The following is a 16,446-nucleotide window of genomic DNA, read 5'->3' as shown; positions in this document are numbered from 1 at the left end:
AAACATTTGGTTCAGTAGATCTGGGTAAAAGGGCATCTGTTAATCTTCTTCCTTTTCCTGTGTGCCTTTGAAAGGCTGACAAACCTGTTTTCTACCACGTCAGTGTTAATCCCTGCAGGAATCCCTGGGCCCCTTTTCCTGTCTTTAGAAGTAGTCTCTTTGAAGTCCAGGAAGTCTTTTTAGCATCTAGGTGTTAGTTCCAGATCTTCCCAACAGTATCAGATTTAAGGTGGGAGGAAACCTGGGAGGGGTTTCAGAAATTAGGATGAATTCTATTGGATGATTTGAATCTTTGTAACGTTTTGATATTGTAATAAAAAGATCTGGCGAGGGGAAAGAGACACGCACTTCCCCCCAGAGACTTTTGCTGGTCAAGAGCTCTGTTCCTTTGTCTTTATTTCAATGTGGTTTTGCCACAGGGCTGTTTCCCATACTGCTTGATACCATTGGTCCATGTTTACTCCTGACAGGTCTTTCCAATGTCTGGTTATGATGTTTCTGGTTGCTGACAGTAAGTGGGTTATGAGTTCTTTGTATTCTGAGTGGGCGTTGTTGTCTTGGAAGATGTTTAATAAGACCAGTTCTGGGGTGGGTTCTAGCACTTGCTTAGTTATCTTACAAATTTCTCGTATGGTTGTTGTCCAGAATGATTGGATTTTGGGGCACTCCCACCACATGTGGAGGTATGTGCCTGTGGAGGTACACCCTCTCCAGCATTTTGATGAGGTTCCTGGGCGTATTAGTGCTAGTTTTCTTGGAGTTAGGTACCAAAAAGCACCATATTTTATACATTTAGAAAAAAAAACAAACACGTCGGATCCAGCCCCTTACAATCCGAAATCACGTTGGAATACACCTTATGGAATATGCCTAAATGGCGAAACTTACCAGAAAAATAAGAAATCAAGATAACATTTTTTTAAAAAAATAAAAGAATGGAAATGGATTATTGAATATTTACAGATAAATTTGTCAACAGATAAGAACATTGGCAGGATTACTGTAATAACCTGCAGTTTTATAAGAGTATATATTTAAATAAGGTGAATAAATGAGCAAATTAAGTTCATTTGGATATGCAGAGGATATTAAAAAATAAATTTAAGGAACCCCAGAAAGAGGGGGGAGGAAGTCAAGTTTTGAAATGTCAAAATGATTCTAAATGAAGTGAAATGTATAAACTTGAAAAGTATAAATAAAAAATTAAATAATAATAATAAAAGGAACCAGTGGGTGTGGAGAACGGCTTGGGGAAGGCAGGATTTGCTAAGAAACATGCTCATCAAACACAGGAGGGCAGCACTAGATGCAGTCTACTGGTAAAGGCAACTATTTTATGAGAGAGAGGATGACGAAGAGAGGGGAATGTATACTTTCCAATCCTTTCCTGTGCTGCATCGTTGAGTCCTCTCACTATGGTGTGTGTGTGTGTGTGTTTGTATTTAATACTGGCCTAATACAGTGATACCTCAGGTTAAGAACTTAATTCGTTCTGGAGGTCCGTTCTTAACCTGAAACTGTTCTTAACCTGAGGTACCACTTTAGCTAATGGGGCCTCCTCCTGCTGCTGTGCCGCCGCTGCGCGATTTCGGTTTTCATCCTGAAGCAAAGTTCTTAACCCAAGGTACTATTTCTGGGTTAGTGGAGTCTGTAACCTGAAGCGTCTGTAACCCGAGGTACCACCGTATCGGGGTGGCGTTGCACCCCATCCTCCCTCCTCTGGTGAAGCAATGACCACTGGGTATGATGCACATCTCCGTCTGCAGATAGGTTTGACCACCGGGTGTGAGGCACACTTCCGCCTGGCAGGCCACAGCCTGACCTTCAGGGGTGAGGCACACTTCCCCCCTAGGCAAGCCGCGACTGTCTGCACCTTATGCCCTCAGTCTCACCTTTGGCTTTCTCAGTAGCCTGCCATGTCCTGTCTGTGACCTTTGTCTCCCTCTGGAAAGGCATGGCTCACTTCCCACTTGGTAGGAACATGACGTGGTGGAGCAAGTCTCACAAATATAAGAGGAAACATATGTACGCTCCCAGTACGTTTCCGAGCACAATTCAAAGTGTTGGTGCTGACCTTTAAAGCCCTAAATGGCCTCAGTCCAGCATACCTGAGGGAGCGTCTCCACCCCCATCGTTCTGCCTGGACACTGAGGTCCAGCGGCGAGGGCCTTCTGGTGGTTCCCTCGTCGCGAGAAGCCAAGCTACAGGGAACCAGGCAGAGGGCCTTCTCAGTAGTGGCACCCGCCCTGTGGAACGCCCTCCCACCAGATGTCAAAGAGATAAACAACTACCAGACTTTTAGAGGACATCTGAAGGTAGCCCTGTTTAGGGAAGTTTTTAATGTTTAATAGAGTATTGTATTTTAATGTCTGTTGGAGGCTGCCCAGAGTGGCTGGGGAGGCCCAGCCAGATGGGCGGGGTATAAATAATAAATTATTATTATTAGTCAGCTCATGATGTAAAAGCACTAAAGGTCGGACTGTTCCTACACATGAGTACATTGTGCTAATAAAAGGAGCCTCTGCCGAGCTTGCCAACCAGCTTGCTTTCGCCCAGCTCACCTGCCTACGTGTGCTTCACTACACTCTGGGCCAGACTACTTTGCTGGTGCCATCCATAAAACTTACTTGATCTCCTTGGCGGGCAATGACTGTCCCCGCCTTGGCATGGTGCAGCAACACCCGGTTATTGAGCAAGGAGGGATCCTGTGGAAAGAGAAGAAGGGTGAGGGCAATCTGGGACAAGGGTGTGCTATCAGGGCTGTAGTCCAAGCCCTGCAGGAAGAGCCAGGGTCTCCAGCACCCAGTGGAGCAAAAGGAGCCAGGCCAGCGACCAGTCCTGCGGCAAAGAAGCCAGGTCCTCAGTATGTCAAGGCCCATGTAGAGCCCAGCTCCTGCAGTCGCAGATGTGGGGTAGCCGAGCGCCCAGAAGGGAAACAACTTGCTGGGCCAGGTGAGGAAATCAGCACTCTTGAAAATCCCTGGCCTGGTCGTGACAGGTGAACATTGCACTGGCTCTCCCCCAAGCATAGTAAAAGAAACATCAACACAAGGAATGAAACTAATACGGAACTGGTCTAGCTATCATGGCTTGCCTCAAAGACCCTGCGAACTGTAGTTGTCTCAAGGCACCGAGACTCACCTCCTTTCCAGGACCCAAAAGGCTCTGAACCTAAAGCAGTTGGATGTGAGCCCTGACCCCAATTGTTTAGGTAATTTACAGGGCATTTCATTTCAATGCAAATTGACCTGATCGGCACTAATTTGTAGATCAGAACGTAATTATTCTTTTACGAGTTTTGCAATCGCGGTGCTTGAGTGACTCCAGACTGTCAGGGTTTTGTGGGAGTGATTCAACCGCATGCCGGAAATTTAGGTTTCCGCAATTAAGGAGGATTAAATAATGCGCCCTCCCGCCAACAAATCCACGACCAACTTCTTACAGGTAGGAAGAAGACTGTGTGGGATTAACAACTGATTGATGGAAAGATGCATAGCCTTTGAAACCTTAAGTTCTTTTTCCTAACCAGTTTTTAAAATTGATTTTTTTTTAAAAAACTATTTTTACTGTAATTTTGTATGTTGTAAAACGCCTTGCTGCATCCCCCCCCCCCGGCCCCCAAATAAGCTTGGTCTATGAACATTGAAATATATATGAAATGTATACAGTGGAACCTCTACTTACAAATTTAATCCGTTCCGAATGCACATTCGTAAGGAGAAACATTCGTAAGTCGAAACGATGTTTCCCATAGGAATGCATTGGGAATGGATTAATTCGTTCCGGGGCCTTTAAAAAAAAGGCACTTTATGGCCGGATTGGCAGGTGGGGAGGCTGGCGGGAGGCCAGTGGTTGCGGCGGTGATGGCAGCTGGGGGGGGGCGGTGGGAGGCCGGTGGCGGCGGCTGCAACGGCCGATCCGGCCCCATGGCCGGATTGGCAGCTGGAGGGGCTGCGGGAGGTAGCGTGAGTGGCGGGAGGCCAGCGGGAGGCCGGCGAGGTAGCGCAGGATCGGGCCCTCGCCGGCTCCGCTACCACCGCCGCTGCGAGCCCTGAATTACGGCGCGGCGGGGGCTTTTCGCCATTTGCCTTCCCCTTGGTTCGGGGAAGGCAAATGGCGAAAAACCCCCACCGCGTCGCATTCGGCTCCGTCCCCCAGGCGCTTCGTCTTGGGCAAGCAGGCAGGGAGACGGCAAAAGCCGGAGAAGCTGCGGGCTGTTGCCGTCTCCCTGCCTGCTTCCCCAAGCCGTAGCGCATCGGGGGACAGAGCCGAAGATCGGCGGGCGCTCCTTACTGGGCTTGACAAGCCCGGCAAGCAGCGCCCGCCGATCTTCGGCTCTGTGCTGTGTGACAGGCAGGGGTGGGGGGAAAAGCGTAGGATCCTTTCTTCCTCCGCTTTCCCCCCACCCCCGCCTATCACACGAAGATCGGTAGCAGGAGGCCGGCTTCGCAGCGGCTGTGGCAGCGGAGCCAGCGGGCCCGATCCCAAGCGAGGCTGGCACACATTCGATCGTAAGTCGAATAAATTCATAAGCCCGCCCCCATTTTTTCCCTTCGTAACTCGAAAAATTTGTATGTCGAGTCATTCGTATGTTGAGGTGCCACTGTATATTAAAAAGCCTCTGCACAAACAAGTAGAGAGAGCTCAAAACTTTTGATACCCAGCAACTGGAAATCATGGGCGTAACAGGACAAAACTAGCCACTGATGGTCAGAAGCCTCATATGTGGCTTCGAAAACTGAGCAATGGAGAATTTCTGAAACAACAATGGGATATTAGCTCTGCCCAAAGCATGATGGAGAACAGCAACAACTGGGAAAAGATAGACATAATATTTTACAAGGACAGGAAGAAACGTCACTGACAAAATAATTGCCACACACAGGAAGAACAAGGATACAGTTTGAGTGCCTCAGCTGTAGTTTTATGAATCATTTAATGTGTCAATATGAATGGACGTCATTAATATTGCAGCTGTCATATAAGTGATTGCCATTTTGATTGGAGTGTAATTGAAATTAATAAGATTTTGCAATGCAGAAATAAAGTAAGCCACCAAACCATCAATTCTAGCACGTTGGGGCAGGGGCAACCTAAATGATATAATTTGGCATCTGAATGATTGGTATTAGGAATTGTATTATAATTTGGCATTGTTATAATGAGGCTGTTATTGGATTACTGTAATTGAAAACTAATAAAAAATTATGTGGCCGTGAAAAACAACCAATTCCCACGCAGAATGAGAAGGTAAAGGATCCCGGACAGCATCTACCTCAATCTTCATGAGGTTGACCAGCTCCCGCTTGGCAGCCTCAAAGATGGCGCTCGTCTGGCATCCTTGGTAGGGGCCGAAGGGGCAGTCGCCCGTTGCAGAGTCGTCCTCGCAGTAGTTGTAGTGGTAGATCCCAGACGGCTGCTCCTCCACCGTCACAGACTTCCGCTCCCGGGCCTCGTGGGATGTCGACTGCCAAGGATGGTGACAAGATAAGCTCAGGTGGGGGGGGGAAGAGGGGGCAAGAGGCTACAGGAGAGGAAGACTCCCAGGAGAGGGAAAGGAAAGAAACCCACCATCTCCACCAGGCACAACCCGTTCCATTTTTTATATACACAGTGGAACCTCGGTTTTCAAACATAATCCGTTCCGGAAGACCGCTCGACTGCCGAAACGTTCGAAAACCGAGGATCAATGGGCGGTCGGCAAAATCCATTGAAAAAATGGGAAAACAAGCAGCGTTTGAAAACGAAGTGCGTTTGAAAACAGAAGCAATTATTTCTGGGTTTTTGGTGCTCAGGTTCCGAATCGTTCGGCTTCCGAGACGCTCAAAAACCGAGGTTCCACTTTATATAATTTTTATTAAATTTTCTGTTTTACAATTTAAAATACTCATTTAAACATCCTTAAAAAGTCAATGACTTACCTTCTTCTCTTTCCATGGTTCATTTTGCATATCATAATCCCCTGCATATTTTTAAAAAACTAAACCATTCGGTATTCCATTATTACATCCATCAAAACTTATTTACACTGTTGAATGTATCTTAATGCTGCCAACGTTTTCAAGAGCACACAATTTCCCCCCATGTATTCAATAAACGTTTTCCAATCATCTTGTTTAGAAGAACAAGAAGGCACAACCATTTCTTATGGTCGTTAGTACATATGCGAATGTTTGCCTCGGCTACAGAACCTTTATTCTCAATAACAATGAAACTCACAGGTGGAAAATACTTTCATTTTTCTGAATCTTTATTATTTGTACAGCAAAACTTTGCATGAGTTAATACTTTTATTATCCCACTGGAGTCACACCGTATCTTTCTACTTTTGCCCTTCTTATTTTATTTAAAAAAAATACTTTGTCAATTTAAAGTTTTACAATCAATTATTCAACAACCAATATAAAAACAAGATTACAAAGAATCTCCTGAACTTTCCTCCTCCCCTGTGGGTCCTTTCATTAACCATTTCCTCCTGCATCTTTTAAAATAATCCAAATCTTTTACATCTCCATTATATCCAAAAATAAGCTACAAGTGTTATTCCAATCCCATTCCTTGTTAAATTTTTGGTCTTCTACGTTTGCCCTTCTAGGCTCTGATGCTTTCTGGTTTAAGTTTCTGATTCTTTGCTTCTTTTTGTTGTATGCTTACACTTTGGGCAGCTGTCTATCAGCTCCATCTGGTACGCAGGCTGAGACTCTACCTGCCTGCAGACTGTCTCCCCGGAGTGGTGCATGCTCTAGTTATCTCTCGCTTGGACTACTGCAATGCGCTCTACGTGGGGCTACCTTTGAAGGTGACCGGGAAACTACAACTAATCCAGAATGCGGCAGCTAGACTGGTGACTGCGAGTAGCCGCCGAGACCACATAACACCGGTCTTTAAAGATCTACATTGGCTCCCAATTCAAAGTGTTGGTGCTGACCTTTAAAGCCCTAAATGGCCTCGGTCCAGTATACCTGAAGGAGCGTCTCCACCCCCATCGTTCTGCCTGGACACTGAGATCCAGTACCGAGGGCCTTCTGGCGGTTCCCTCGTTGCGAGAAGCCAAGTTGCAGGGAACCAGGCAGAGGGCCTTCTTGGTAGTGGCGCCCGCCCTGTGGAACGCCCTCCCATCAGAAGTCAAAGAGAAAAACAGCTACCAGACTTTTAGGAGACATCTGAAGGCAGCCCTGTTTAGGGAGGCTTTTAATGTTTAATAGATTACTGTATTTTATTTTTCTGTTGGAAGCCGCCCAGAGTGGCTGGGGAAACCCAGCCAGATGGGCGAGGTATAAATAATATATTATAATAATATATTATTATTATTATTATTATTATTATTATTATTATTATTATTATTATTATTTGGTTGTTGTTTGCTATTCAATTAATAAGAAAAACAAAACAATGCAAGAGTTTCTACAAAAGCAGGGTAGCTCTAATTCTCTCTCACCTGAAGTCATCTGACTGAGAGACTACAACCACACATCACCACCTGACAGGCTCCATCTTGGGGAAACCCAGCCAGATGGGTGGGGTATAAATAAATTATTATTATTATTATTATTATTCCCTCTATCACTCTGTATCTATCTAGGGCAGCAGCAGCATCCCAATCGCCAGAGACTCACCCGGGCGAAGCCGGCCAGTGAGACGGAGCTGTCTTCCTGAAGGGACACTGAGATGCGGCCTCGTTCGTAGGCCATGTCAAAATCTGAGCGGGGCCCCCTCTGGATCCCTGGGTGAGGAAAGAATGCCAGAGAAATGGAGCAGGCCGCGCCCAGGGCCCGTGGATGCTGCATCTTCACAGGAAGGCGGAAGGTTGTCAAGGCAGAGAGACACACATACCTGAGATATCGACTGGCATGGAGATGCAGCGACTCAGCAGCGGGGCAGCGGGAGGTTCCAGCAGACCTGCCTTCAACGGGTCACCTGGCAGTATAAAAGGCTGTCACTCACCAGGCCCAGGAAACATGTTAATAATAATAATATTACAGTAATAAGAAGTCAGGTTCCCTTACCTTGGTCCCTGGAGGAAGCTTCCCCCTGCCTTCCAGAGCTATCCTTGGCATCCTCGATGGAGGAGGCGCTAATGACACGCTTGCTGTGTCGGACGGGGCTGGTACGAGAGGTGTGGCTCGACTGCGGGAATAGCCGCAGCGGTTGCATCTCCTGGGGATGGAGAACACAGCCATGTTCGTCACACAAGCAGGGGGGGGGTGACAGTGGAGGAGAGATGCTGCCTGCCAAAGCCTTTTGCTTAGCTTAGAAGCCCTAACCCCTAACACAGCGGAGGGAAGTTGAGATGTGTTCTGCACAGGCTCAGGGACCAGGTACGGTTGCTTCCCTCTCTGAAAGCAGATTCCAGCCGGACAAGGGTGGGGGAGAGAAGGTGGAATGGGGTAGGACAGGAACTCACGTGGCTGAAAAGCTCATTGGTCAGGCCAAGGTAGTTGTGCAAAGCCAAGAAGGTGACTCTCTGAAGGCGCACCATGATGATCTGAAAGGGAAAGTGGCAGAAGAGCTTTTCAATTCCCTTTTCGATTCTCTCAGTCCAAGGGTCACTTCAGTCCAATCACAGCTTGTGGGGTTCTCTATAGCAGGAACTGGCGAGGAGGTTTCAGAAACCTCTCTTCTCCACCACCGCATCTTTCAAGGGCTTGGAAGCTGTTCAGGTTATCAAAAAGACTGAGCCCCACAATTCTGCCTTGGATTGGCTAAATCCAAATAGCATTTGCATGCCTAGAAGACAAAAAAACCCCAAAGGATAAAAAGCCTCCAGTAGCTGTTAAGTTCCTGGGCATGGCTTGGCTGAACACTTTCAGAGATGCAGTGTTCTGAAGATTGTGACAAGTGGGGGATGAGCGCTCTTTTTCCATCTATTTTTATCATCATCATTCTCGTGGTCTGCTTCTGCCAATCATTGGAAGAGTCAATGACTTACACAAAGACACACAAACATCCCGGAAACCCCTGCTCAACCCCCACCAATGGCAAGTATGTGAAATATACTCAACAACATGATCCTGGAGGTCAACTGTTGTGCATATAAGCCAGGCCAAATGCATGAACCGTTGTCAGGCTGTTGCCAGCGACTCCCAGCTGGTTGCCCAGGAACGTACAAAGACAAGGGAATGTTTCTTACCGTCTGCTTTTTATTCAGTATTTACAGAGAGAGCCATAGAATCCAGCCTCTGGGATCATGGCGTTGTCCCGAGTGAATCTCCACCACCACCCTCTCCCACTTCCTCATTCGTCATTCTCATAGTCTCCTCTCTGGGTGCTGCCAAGTGCCCTCTGTCTTTGAGCTCTTTGCTCTCCTACTTTCAAGGCTTGCCGGGTTCTGGGAGATGGGGGGTCTGGAATGCTTTCTAAAGACACTGTGTCAATCGGCTGTCGCCCCTCTGCTGCTTCCTCCTCCCCCTCTAGCATTATTTCTCAGCTTTCCCCCTCATCTGCCTCTGAGCTGCGACCTCCTGCAAACCCCTGTTGTAAATCTAAACAGTCTTCCTTTTCCTCCTCCCTGCTCAAGCTGGGGAGGTGGTCTCCACCATACCTCCTCTGACCAGTCCCTGACAGCCAGAGACTAGAGAGATGGTGGAGGTGCAGAAGTGAGAGGGGGAGAGAGAGAGAGAGAAAGGGGGGGAAGGATAGGGGGCAGAGAGGGAGAGAACACGGAAGCAATGGGTAGGGCACTCACCTGCACCACCCGGACCAGGCTCTCAGGGTACTTCTCAAAGACAGCCGAGAAGGCCTCCACTGGCAGACGCAGGACTGTGGAGTCCTCAGCTACCCGTGCAGAGACTGTCCGGTACGGGCGTTGGTGACCCTGTTGGGAAACCAATCTCAGAACAACAGGGAACTGCCCCTGATTTGACCCACACCCGCCACTCCAAAGGGCCCATCTTCCTAGACAACCATGCCGTTTTTGTCAGAAGGCAGCCGCTTAAAACGGGGAAGGGGTGTGTGGGGGGAGAGGAACCTGTGGGGCCGCAGCGGGGATTGTTGGACTCCCATCAACCCCAGCCAGCACGGCCAATGATCTGGGATGATGGGAGGTGGAGCCTAGCAACAGCTGTGGCACCCTGGGTCCGGCACCCTGGACTTAAACAGATCTGGACAGCAGAAGCGATAATGGTGCCTTGGCTGTTGCTAGCCTGGGGATCAGTCCCTACCTGTAGTTCATCCCGTGGGGCAAGCCAGGGGAGGGAACAGCATAGGTGGGAGAAGGAGCAATGAGGCTGGGGCCCACAACTAGAAGAATGTGGAGCCTGGAGCCACAGGGTGGAAATGGCAAGGAAGCAGATTTAGGCTGACGAGGTGAACAGGAAGGGGTGGGCTCTCCTCCCCTGGAGGCTTGGGATGCTGTGGTTGCATCCTGCATTGCAGACCTTGCGTGGAAGAAGGGGCCAGACTAGATGGCTTCACAGGCCCCTTTCATATCTAGGATTCTAACAAGCTGAGGTGGACAAGGATCCTACCGTAATAACATCCAGGATGCTGAGGAGGCTGTGCACGCTGTCGCCAGGAAAGACCTCCTTCACAAGGGTCTCTTTCCCATCCTGAATCAAACAAAGAGATTTATTTAAAAAAACCACACACAATTGTTTATTTGGTTTTCAAATCAAAGTTTTACAATCGCATATCCAATATATAACAACATTCCAAGGAATCTTCTGGACTTCCTCCCCTTTGTGGGTCTTATTGTTAATCATTTCCTCCTGCATCTCTTATAATAATCCAAATCTTTTACATCTCCATTATGTCCAAAATTCACCATTACACTACAGTTGTACCTCAGCTCCCGAACGCCTTGGGAGTCGAACGTGCTTGGCTCCCTAACGATCAAAAACCAGAAGTGAGTGTTCCGGTTTTCGGATGTTTTTTGGGAAGCCGAACGTCCGCTATTGTTTCCGGTGCCCCTGTGAATTGGAATCCAAATGGAAGCCGCACCTTGCTTTCCGAACATTTCGGAAGTCGAACGGATTCTGTTCGAACTCCCGAGGTACGACTGTACAAGTGTTATTCCAGTCATGCTAACAATTTTAACTGTTTATAATGGTTTTTAAGATAAATTATAAATGTTCCCCATTCCTTATTGAACTGTTGGTCTTCTTGATTTGTGATTCTTCCAGCCATTTTTGCCAATTTGACATTTTCCATCAACTTAATCTGCCATTCTTTTCTGGTAAGGAGTCGGTCTTCTTCAAAAACAAAGAGATTTACAATGGGCTAACTGCGGTCAGAGCCAACCAGGGGGCCCCTCCCCGCGTCATCCTTTGCAGGAAACCACAACTGAGGTCTCCCGCACAAGCCCCACTTAAACGAATGAGAGCTGCACGCAACTGTGCCAATGGATCTTGTGCAGCTCTGTTCATTCCTGGCCGCAATGAACACCAGGCCATGCCCAACTCTTGCCCTCTGAGCCGCATGGCTATGGAATCGTCCCCGTGGAGTTTCCTGATGTTGCCCGACTGAGCTCCTCACCCCCTCACCTGCTCAGACAGGAAGAGCTCCAACTTTCCGTCTTGGACCACGTAGATGCTGGTGTCAGGCTGACCTGGGCGGAAAACGTACTCCCCTTGGTGCCACTGCTGAAAGGTCATGTGCTTGCACAGCTCCAGGAACAAAGGCTTCTCAAAGTGGCCTAGCACCCTGCGAGGAAGGAAGAGGACACCATCAGCACAACACTCTCCCTCCAACATGCCGTGCCCCTGAAGAGGGTTCAGAAACATCAGCTAGTGCAGAATTCAGTTGCTCATCGGAGCAAGACGGTTTGAGCATATTACACTGATCCTGCTCTGACTGCCCTGGCCACCGATTAGTTTCTGGGCCCAATTCAAAGTGCCAGTTTTGACATATAAAGCCTTAAATGGCTCAGGGTCACAATAGCTCAAGGATCACCTCTTTCCATATGAACCTTCTGAGGCCCTCCTTCGTGTGCCTTCTTCCTCAAGAGGTCCGGAGGGTGGCAACACGAGAACGGGGCCTTCTCTGCAGTGGCTCCCCGTCTGTGGAATGCTCTCCCCAGGGAAGTTCGCCTGGCGCCTTTAGACACCAGGCGAAAACATTCTTCTTTAACCAGGCCTCTGGCTGATTGACATTCAATGCCCTTTTAAAATTTGTTGCGGACATGGGGAATTATTGGGTTGTTTTTGTTTTTATTACATATTTTGTGTCTTTATACCGTGTGTCAGGGGACCTCCGTACAGGGAGCCTCCTCCCCTCTTGCTGACCAGCATTTCGCCCAGTGAGAGCAGCTGCAGTGGGTCAGGTGAGGGGAATCAGGAAGTGAGCGGGACGGAGGTGTCAGGGCTCAGCGATGTGGGAGAGCCCTTGCGCCGCCAGGACCAAGAGGTGGAGGGGAGCAGGCAGCCCCTTCCGGCGCCCGAATTAAGGCGTACCACCAAACGTGAGGTCGGGAGGAGGCGTTTCGGAGTGCCCAAACTCTTATGTTGGTCCCGTAGCCAGAAACGTCCACTTCCGGATTCTGCAAGTGACTGAGAGGTCATGCTTTCTGCTATCACCGCACTGTAAATACTATGCACAATAAAACTCTTAAAGACAGAGCAGACTTGGGTGTCTTTACTCAGGAGTAGCTGCAACAACACCCTTATACTGTGATTCTGCATTAAGAACCACCTTGAGATCTGCAGGTATAGGGTAATATACTACTACTACTAATGATGATGATGATGTTGGCTATTTGCTCTGGGCTGGCTGCAGAGCCCATAAGCATAGCAGCAGCAGCAGCAGCAGCAGCAGCAGGAGGAGGAGCAAAGCCAAGGAGCTGGGGAGAGGATTTAGCAACATGTGCCCCAGGCACAATTTCCTCTTCACAATGAGGCTATATGCACATCCTCTATGAGGTGTCGTGAATGTGCACAAAGGCCAGTTGTTATGAACATTAATTCTTGTTATTCCCCACGCACAGCAATCCAATTTGCTTGAATTCCCTCCCTTCCCCGATAGGCATTACTGTGTACTGTTCTAAAAACCAGGTCCTTGGATTCTCTTGAGAGTAGCAGAAGCAGCAGGAAGAAGAACGGCAGAAGCTAGTAAACGGCCGCCCCAAATGTTGTGTGGAACGGACACTGCTCAAATCTACGCCAAGGAAAACAATGCAGGGAAACTTGAAAGCTGGATATGTAGCTGTTACTTCAGAGGTAGCCGAGATGGTGGCCTCCAGATGTTTCGGACTACAACTCCCATAATCCCTTGCTGGCTGGAGGAGGGCACCAAGTTGCCTGTTCAGCAGCCTCAAATTGGGATGTGTTTTGGCAAAAGCTGAAAAACAGCCTCTCTTGAGCTTGAAGCATGCATGCAAAAGCATGCATCATATTCTTATTAATTTTGTTAATTGTATCATCATCTGGCTTCCTACATTCTGGTGAAGGGTTGGGGCCTGGCAACAGGATCCTGACTGTGGCAAAGCAGAGGCACGCTCTGTTCAATGGCAGTCCCAGCTGCCCAGGTACTTCCTGCGGCTCCCCCCCCCCCCCGGTCACAACCGGAAACACACACACACCCCGGCACATACCGCACATTCTTCAGCATGTAGAGCACTTCCGAGGGGAGGTGAGAGTTGGCCACGTCAAACTCTGTGAGATCGGCCTCCAAGACGGAGGGGGGCGGCTCCTTCAGCTGAAGGGTGGGCAGCTCCTTCTTGATACGCAGGATCCTGAGCGGAGGGAGGAAAAGGCATGGAGCGGAGGGAAGAAGAGGGATGGAAGGAAGCCAACCAGCCAGCTTCTTGTTCTTGCAAATAAAGAGAGAGGCTCCCTCCCTCCCTCTATTCCCCAAGCGAATAAGCAACCAATACAGCCCTCTTCCTTCCATGCTCGTTTTGGCTTTTGGGGGAATGTGACAGTTTTAAAGGCCTGAAAGTGGCGCTGGATTGACTCCCTCCCTCACAGCAGGTCCTCTGTTTCATTTCTAAATCACTATCCTCCCCCGACTGCCCCAAGCTCACTGTGCCCAGTTGGGAATAAACAACATTGCAAGTTTCAAGGCTCGTGATGCATGCTCTCTCGCTCTCTGTTTTCAAGTTTCTAGTCCTCACAGTTGAAGGGAGCAAAGATGCAGAACTCGAAGGGATACAGAGGCATGTCCGAAGGACCCAATTTGTGTGTTTGTGCAGGTTACCTACCTCCCCGCAGGCTGCCTCGCCAGTGTGGAGCATGCTCTAGTTATCTCCCGCTTGGACTACCGCAATGTGCTCTTTGTGGGGCTACCTTTGAAGGTGACCCGGAAATTACAAGTAATCCAGAATGCAGCAGCTAGACCAGGCATAGGCAAATGCGGCCCTCCAGATGTTTTTGGCCTACAACTCCCATGATCCCTAGCTAGCAGGACCAGTGGTCAGGGGTGATGGGAATTGTAGTCCCAAAACATCTAGAGGGGAGAGTTTGCCTGAGCTAGACTTTGCCCTTCGTTTCCCTGACATGTGCATGCTTTCTGCTCTAGCTGACCCGACTCACTTTTTGGCAATGTTCAGCATTTTGAGCTTCTTCTTCATGCGCGGACGGGAAGCAGACATGGTGGTGTCGACAAGAGAAGATGTGGATTGAGAAACCTAGCAAGAAAGGAAATGTGGTAAGTGGAAGGAGGAACCCTGCAGCCACCCAAACCCTATATACCTGCTGCTGGTCTTTTGTTACACACATTTACTAGCCAGGATCAAAGCAACTCAACAAAGGCTGCAGGTTACCCCCCCAAGAGCCATGCTTTGCATATCAGCTTCTCCCCTTGGGCAGGGATCTTGGGAACCACATGACGAATATCAACAGGAAGGGACTGATCCTGGCCCAGCCCATAGCTGCCAAGTTTTCCCTTTTCTCGCGAGGAAGCCTATTCAGCATAATGGAAAATCCCTTAAAAAAAGGGATAACTTGGCAGCTATGGCCCAGCCACACAAACACCCTCAACAGTCCCGGGCTCCCACACCTGCCAAAGCCTTGACCGTCCCAAGTTATTTTCCTGAATAAGCAGACTGAAATTCCCAGCTGTCAAAAAGGGTTATTTATGTATGTGCCACTACTGCGGCCCGTGTTTTGTTAGCCCCAAAATGGAAAACGAGCGAGGTCCCAACTAAAGAATGGCAACTTAAGTTGACAGAATATACGCAACTTGCAGACTTAACATATAGAATAAGAGAACAAGAAGAACATAGGTTTAGAGAAGACTGGAAGACATTTATTGAATACCTGTACAGTGATGCCTCGCAAGACGGAATTAATTCGTTCCGTGAGCCGTTTTGTATTGCGAAAATTTCGTCTTGCGGTTTTCCAATTTAAACAAATCAAAGCAAAAAAAAAAAAGGTATTGTGAAGCACGGCCATAGAAAAATTCATCTTGCAAGTCAACAAAAAGATAGCAAAATGCTTTTGTCTTGTGAGTTTTTCGTTGCGCGAGGCATTCGTCTTGCAAGGTACCACTGTATATAGGAAATACGGTAACTGTGTACAACTGAAAACACTGGCAATATTAAGACGAATTCAACTGTGTAAATAAGTTATGATGGGTGTAATAATGGAATAATGACTTGTATAGTTCCTGTAAAATATGCAGGGATTTATGATATGTAAAATGAACCATGGAAAAATAAGAAGGGAAGTCATTGATATCTTAAGGATGTAAAAATGAGTACTTTAAATGGTAAAACACAAAACTTAATAAAAATTATAAGCAATAGCAGGAGGGCCAGAGTCACGGCAACCGACCCAGACAGCAAGAGGCTCTAGTGAGCTTCGGGATGCATAGAAGCCATTCGCTGAGATGCTGCGTAATTCCCCATTCCCAAGTCAACCAATTCATCTCAAAGAAGTCATTCTACCACTCCAGCACAACCATTCCATGCCACACACACACACACACACACTGTGGGTCCTGTTCGTTTTGCCCAATTACCTTGCGCATTATCTTCCTCCCGTAGAACAACACTTTGTCCCGCTTGCGAAACCGATATTTGGGTTGTTCCTGGGCCAGGACCTCTGCAGGGAAGGGAGGAAGGAGACAACCAAAGAACAGGTCAGGCCAGCAGGCCCGGCCCGGCCCCTCCTTGGCAAAAAAGCTGCCCCCCTGGTGTGGCACGCCCACTTCCCACAGCCCCATGGGAACTTACTCTGAAGGCGGAACCGGCGGATCAGCACCAGGATCAAGGCGGCAACAAGCAGCACAGAGAGCCCGACTCCTATCATGACACCCAGCACCTGTGGGGAAGGGTTAGCGCCCAATTGGTGTGTGGGTCATGGCCTGCTGGAAAGGCAGCAGACTGGCATTCTGTGCCTGGCCATTGATTCTCTTTACTGTGGGAGACACTCAGGGCAGCCCCGTTCCTTTGTGCAGAGACACGGCCCAAGAAGCTCTACTGTTCTGGGTCGATGCATAGAAGATTCCAACCTTGAACAGGCAGCTGTCAATTATCTGTAGCGGGTGTGGCCCCAGGAATTTGCCCCTCAC

The 16,446-nt window shown here is 48.5% G+C and overlaps 1 protein-coding gene across 10 annotated transcripts in view; it reads right to left on the bottom strand.

Moving 5' to 3' along the window:
• The window catches only part of PNPLA6 (patatin like domain 6, lysophospholipase), a 70,235-nt gene that overhangs the window by 36,003 nt on the left and 17,786 nt on the right, over positions 1–16,446 (bottom strand). For 9 of the 10 annotated variants that reach the window (XM_035140605.3, XM_088658794.1, XM_088658793.1 and 6 more), the window contains exons 4-16: positions 16,109–16,196; positions 15,895–15,977; positions 14,466–14,560; positions 13,526–13,666; positions 11,481–11,640; positions 10,467–10,547; positions 9,686–9,814; positions 8,405–8,485; positions 8,007–8,157; positions 7,834–7,917; positions 7,617–7,723; positions 5,276–5,467; positions 2,628–2,705 (exon numbers count right to left, since the gene is read on the bottom strand). In XM_035140605.3, coding sequence (XP_034996496.3) covers positions 2,628–2,705; positions 5,276–5,467; positions 7,617–7,723; positions 7,834–7,917; positions 8,007–8,157; positions 8,405–8,485; positions 9,686–9,814; positions 10,467–10,547; positions 11,481–11,640; positions 13,526–13,666; positions 14,466–14,560; positions 15,895–15,977; positions 16,109–16,196 — 1,470 coding nt within the window. The remainder of the gene's footprint in view (positions 1–2,627; positions 2,706–5,275; positions 5,468–7,616; positions 7,724–7,833; positions 7,918–8,006; positions 8,158–8,404; positions 8,486–9,685; positions 9,815–10,466; positions 10,548–11,480; positions 11,641–13,525; positions 13,667–14,465; positions 14,561–15,894; positions 15,978–16,108; positions 16,197–16,446) is intronic. The other variant, XM_060268966.2, reaches the window with a different exon arrangement.

This window comes from Zootoca vivipara, chromosome 15, assembly GCF_965207765.1.
Source record: "Zootoca vivipara chromosome 15, rZooViv2.hap1.1, whole genome shotgun sequence".
Taxonomy (NCBI): Eukaryota; Metazoa; Chordata; class Lepidosauria; order Squamata; family Lacertidae; genus Zootoca; species Zootoca vivipara.
This window is presented reverse-complemented; position numbering and strand designations above follow the sequence as displayed.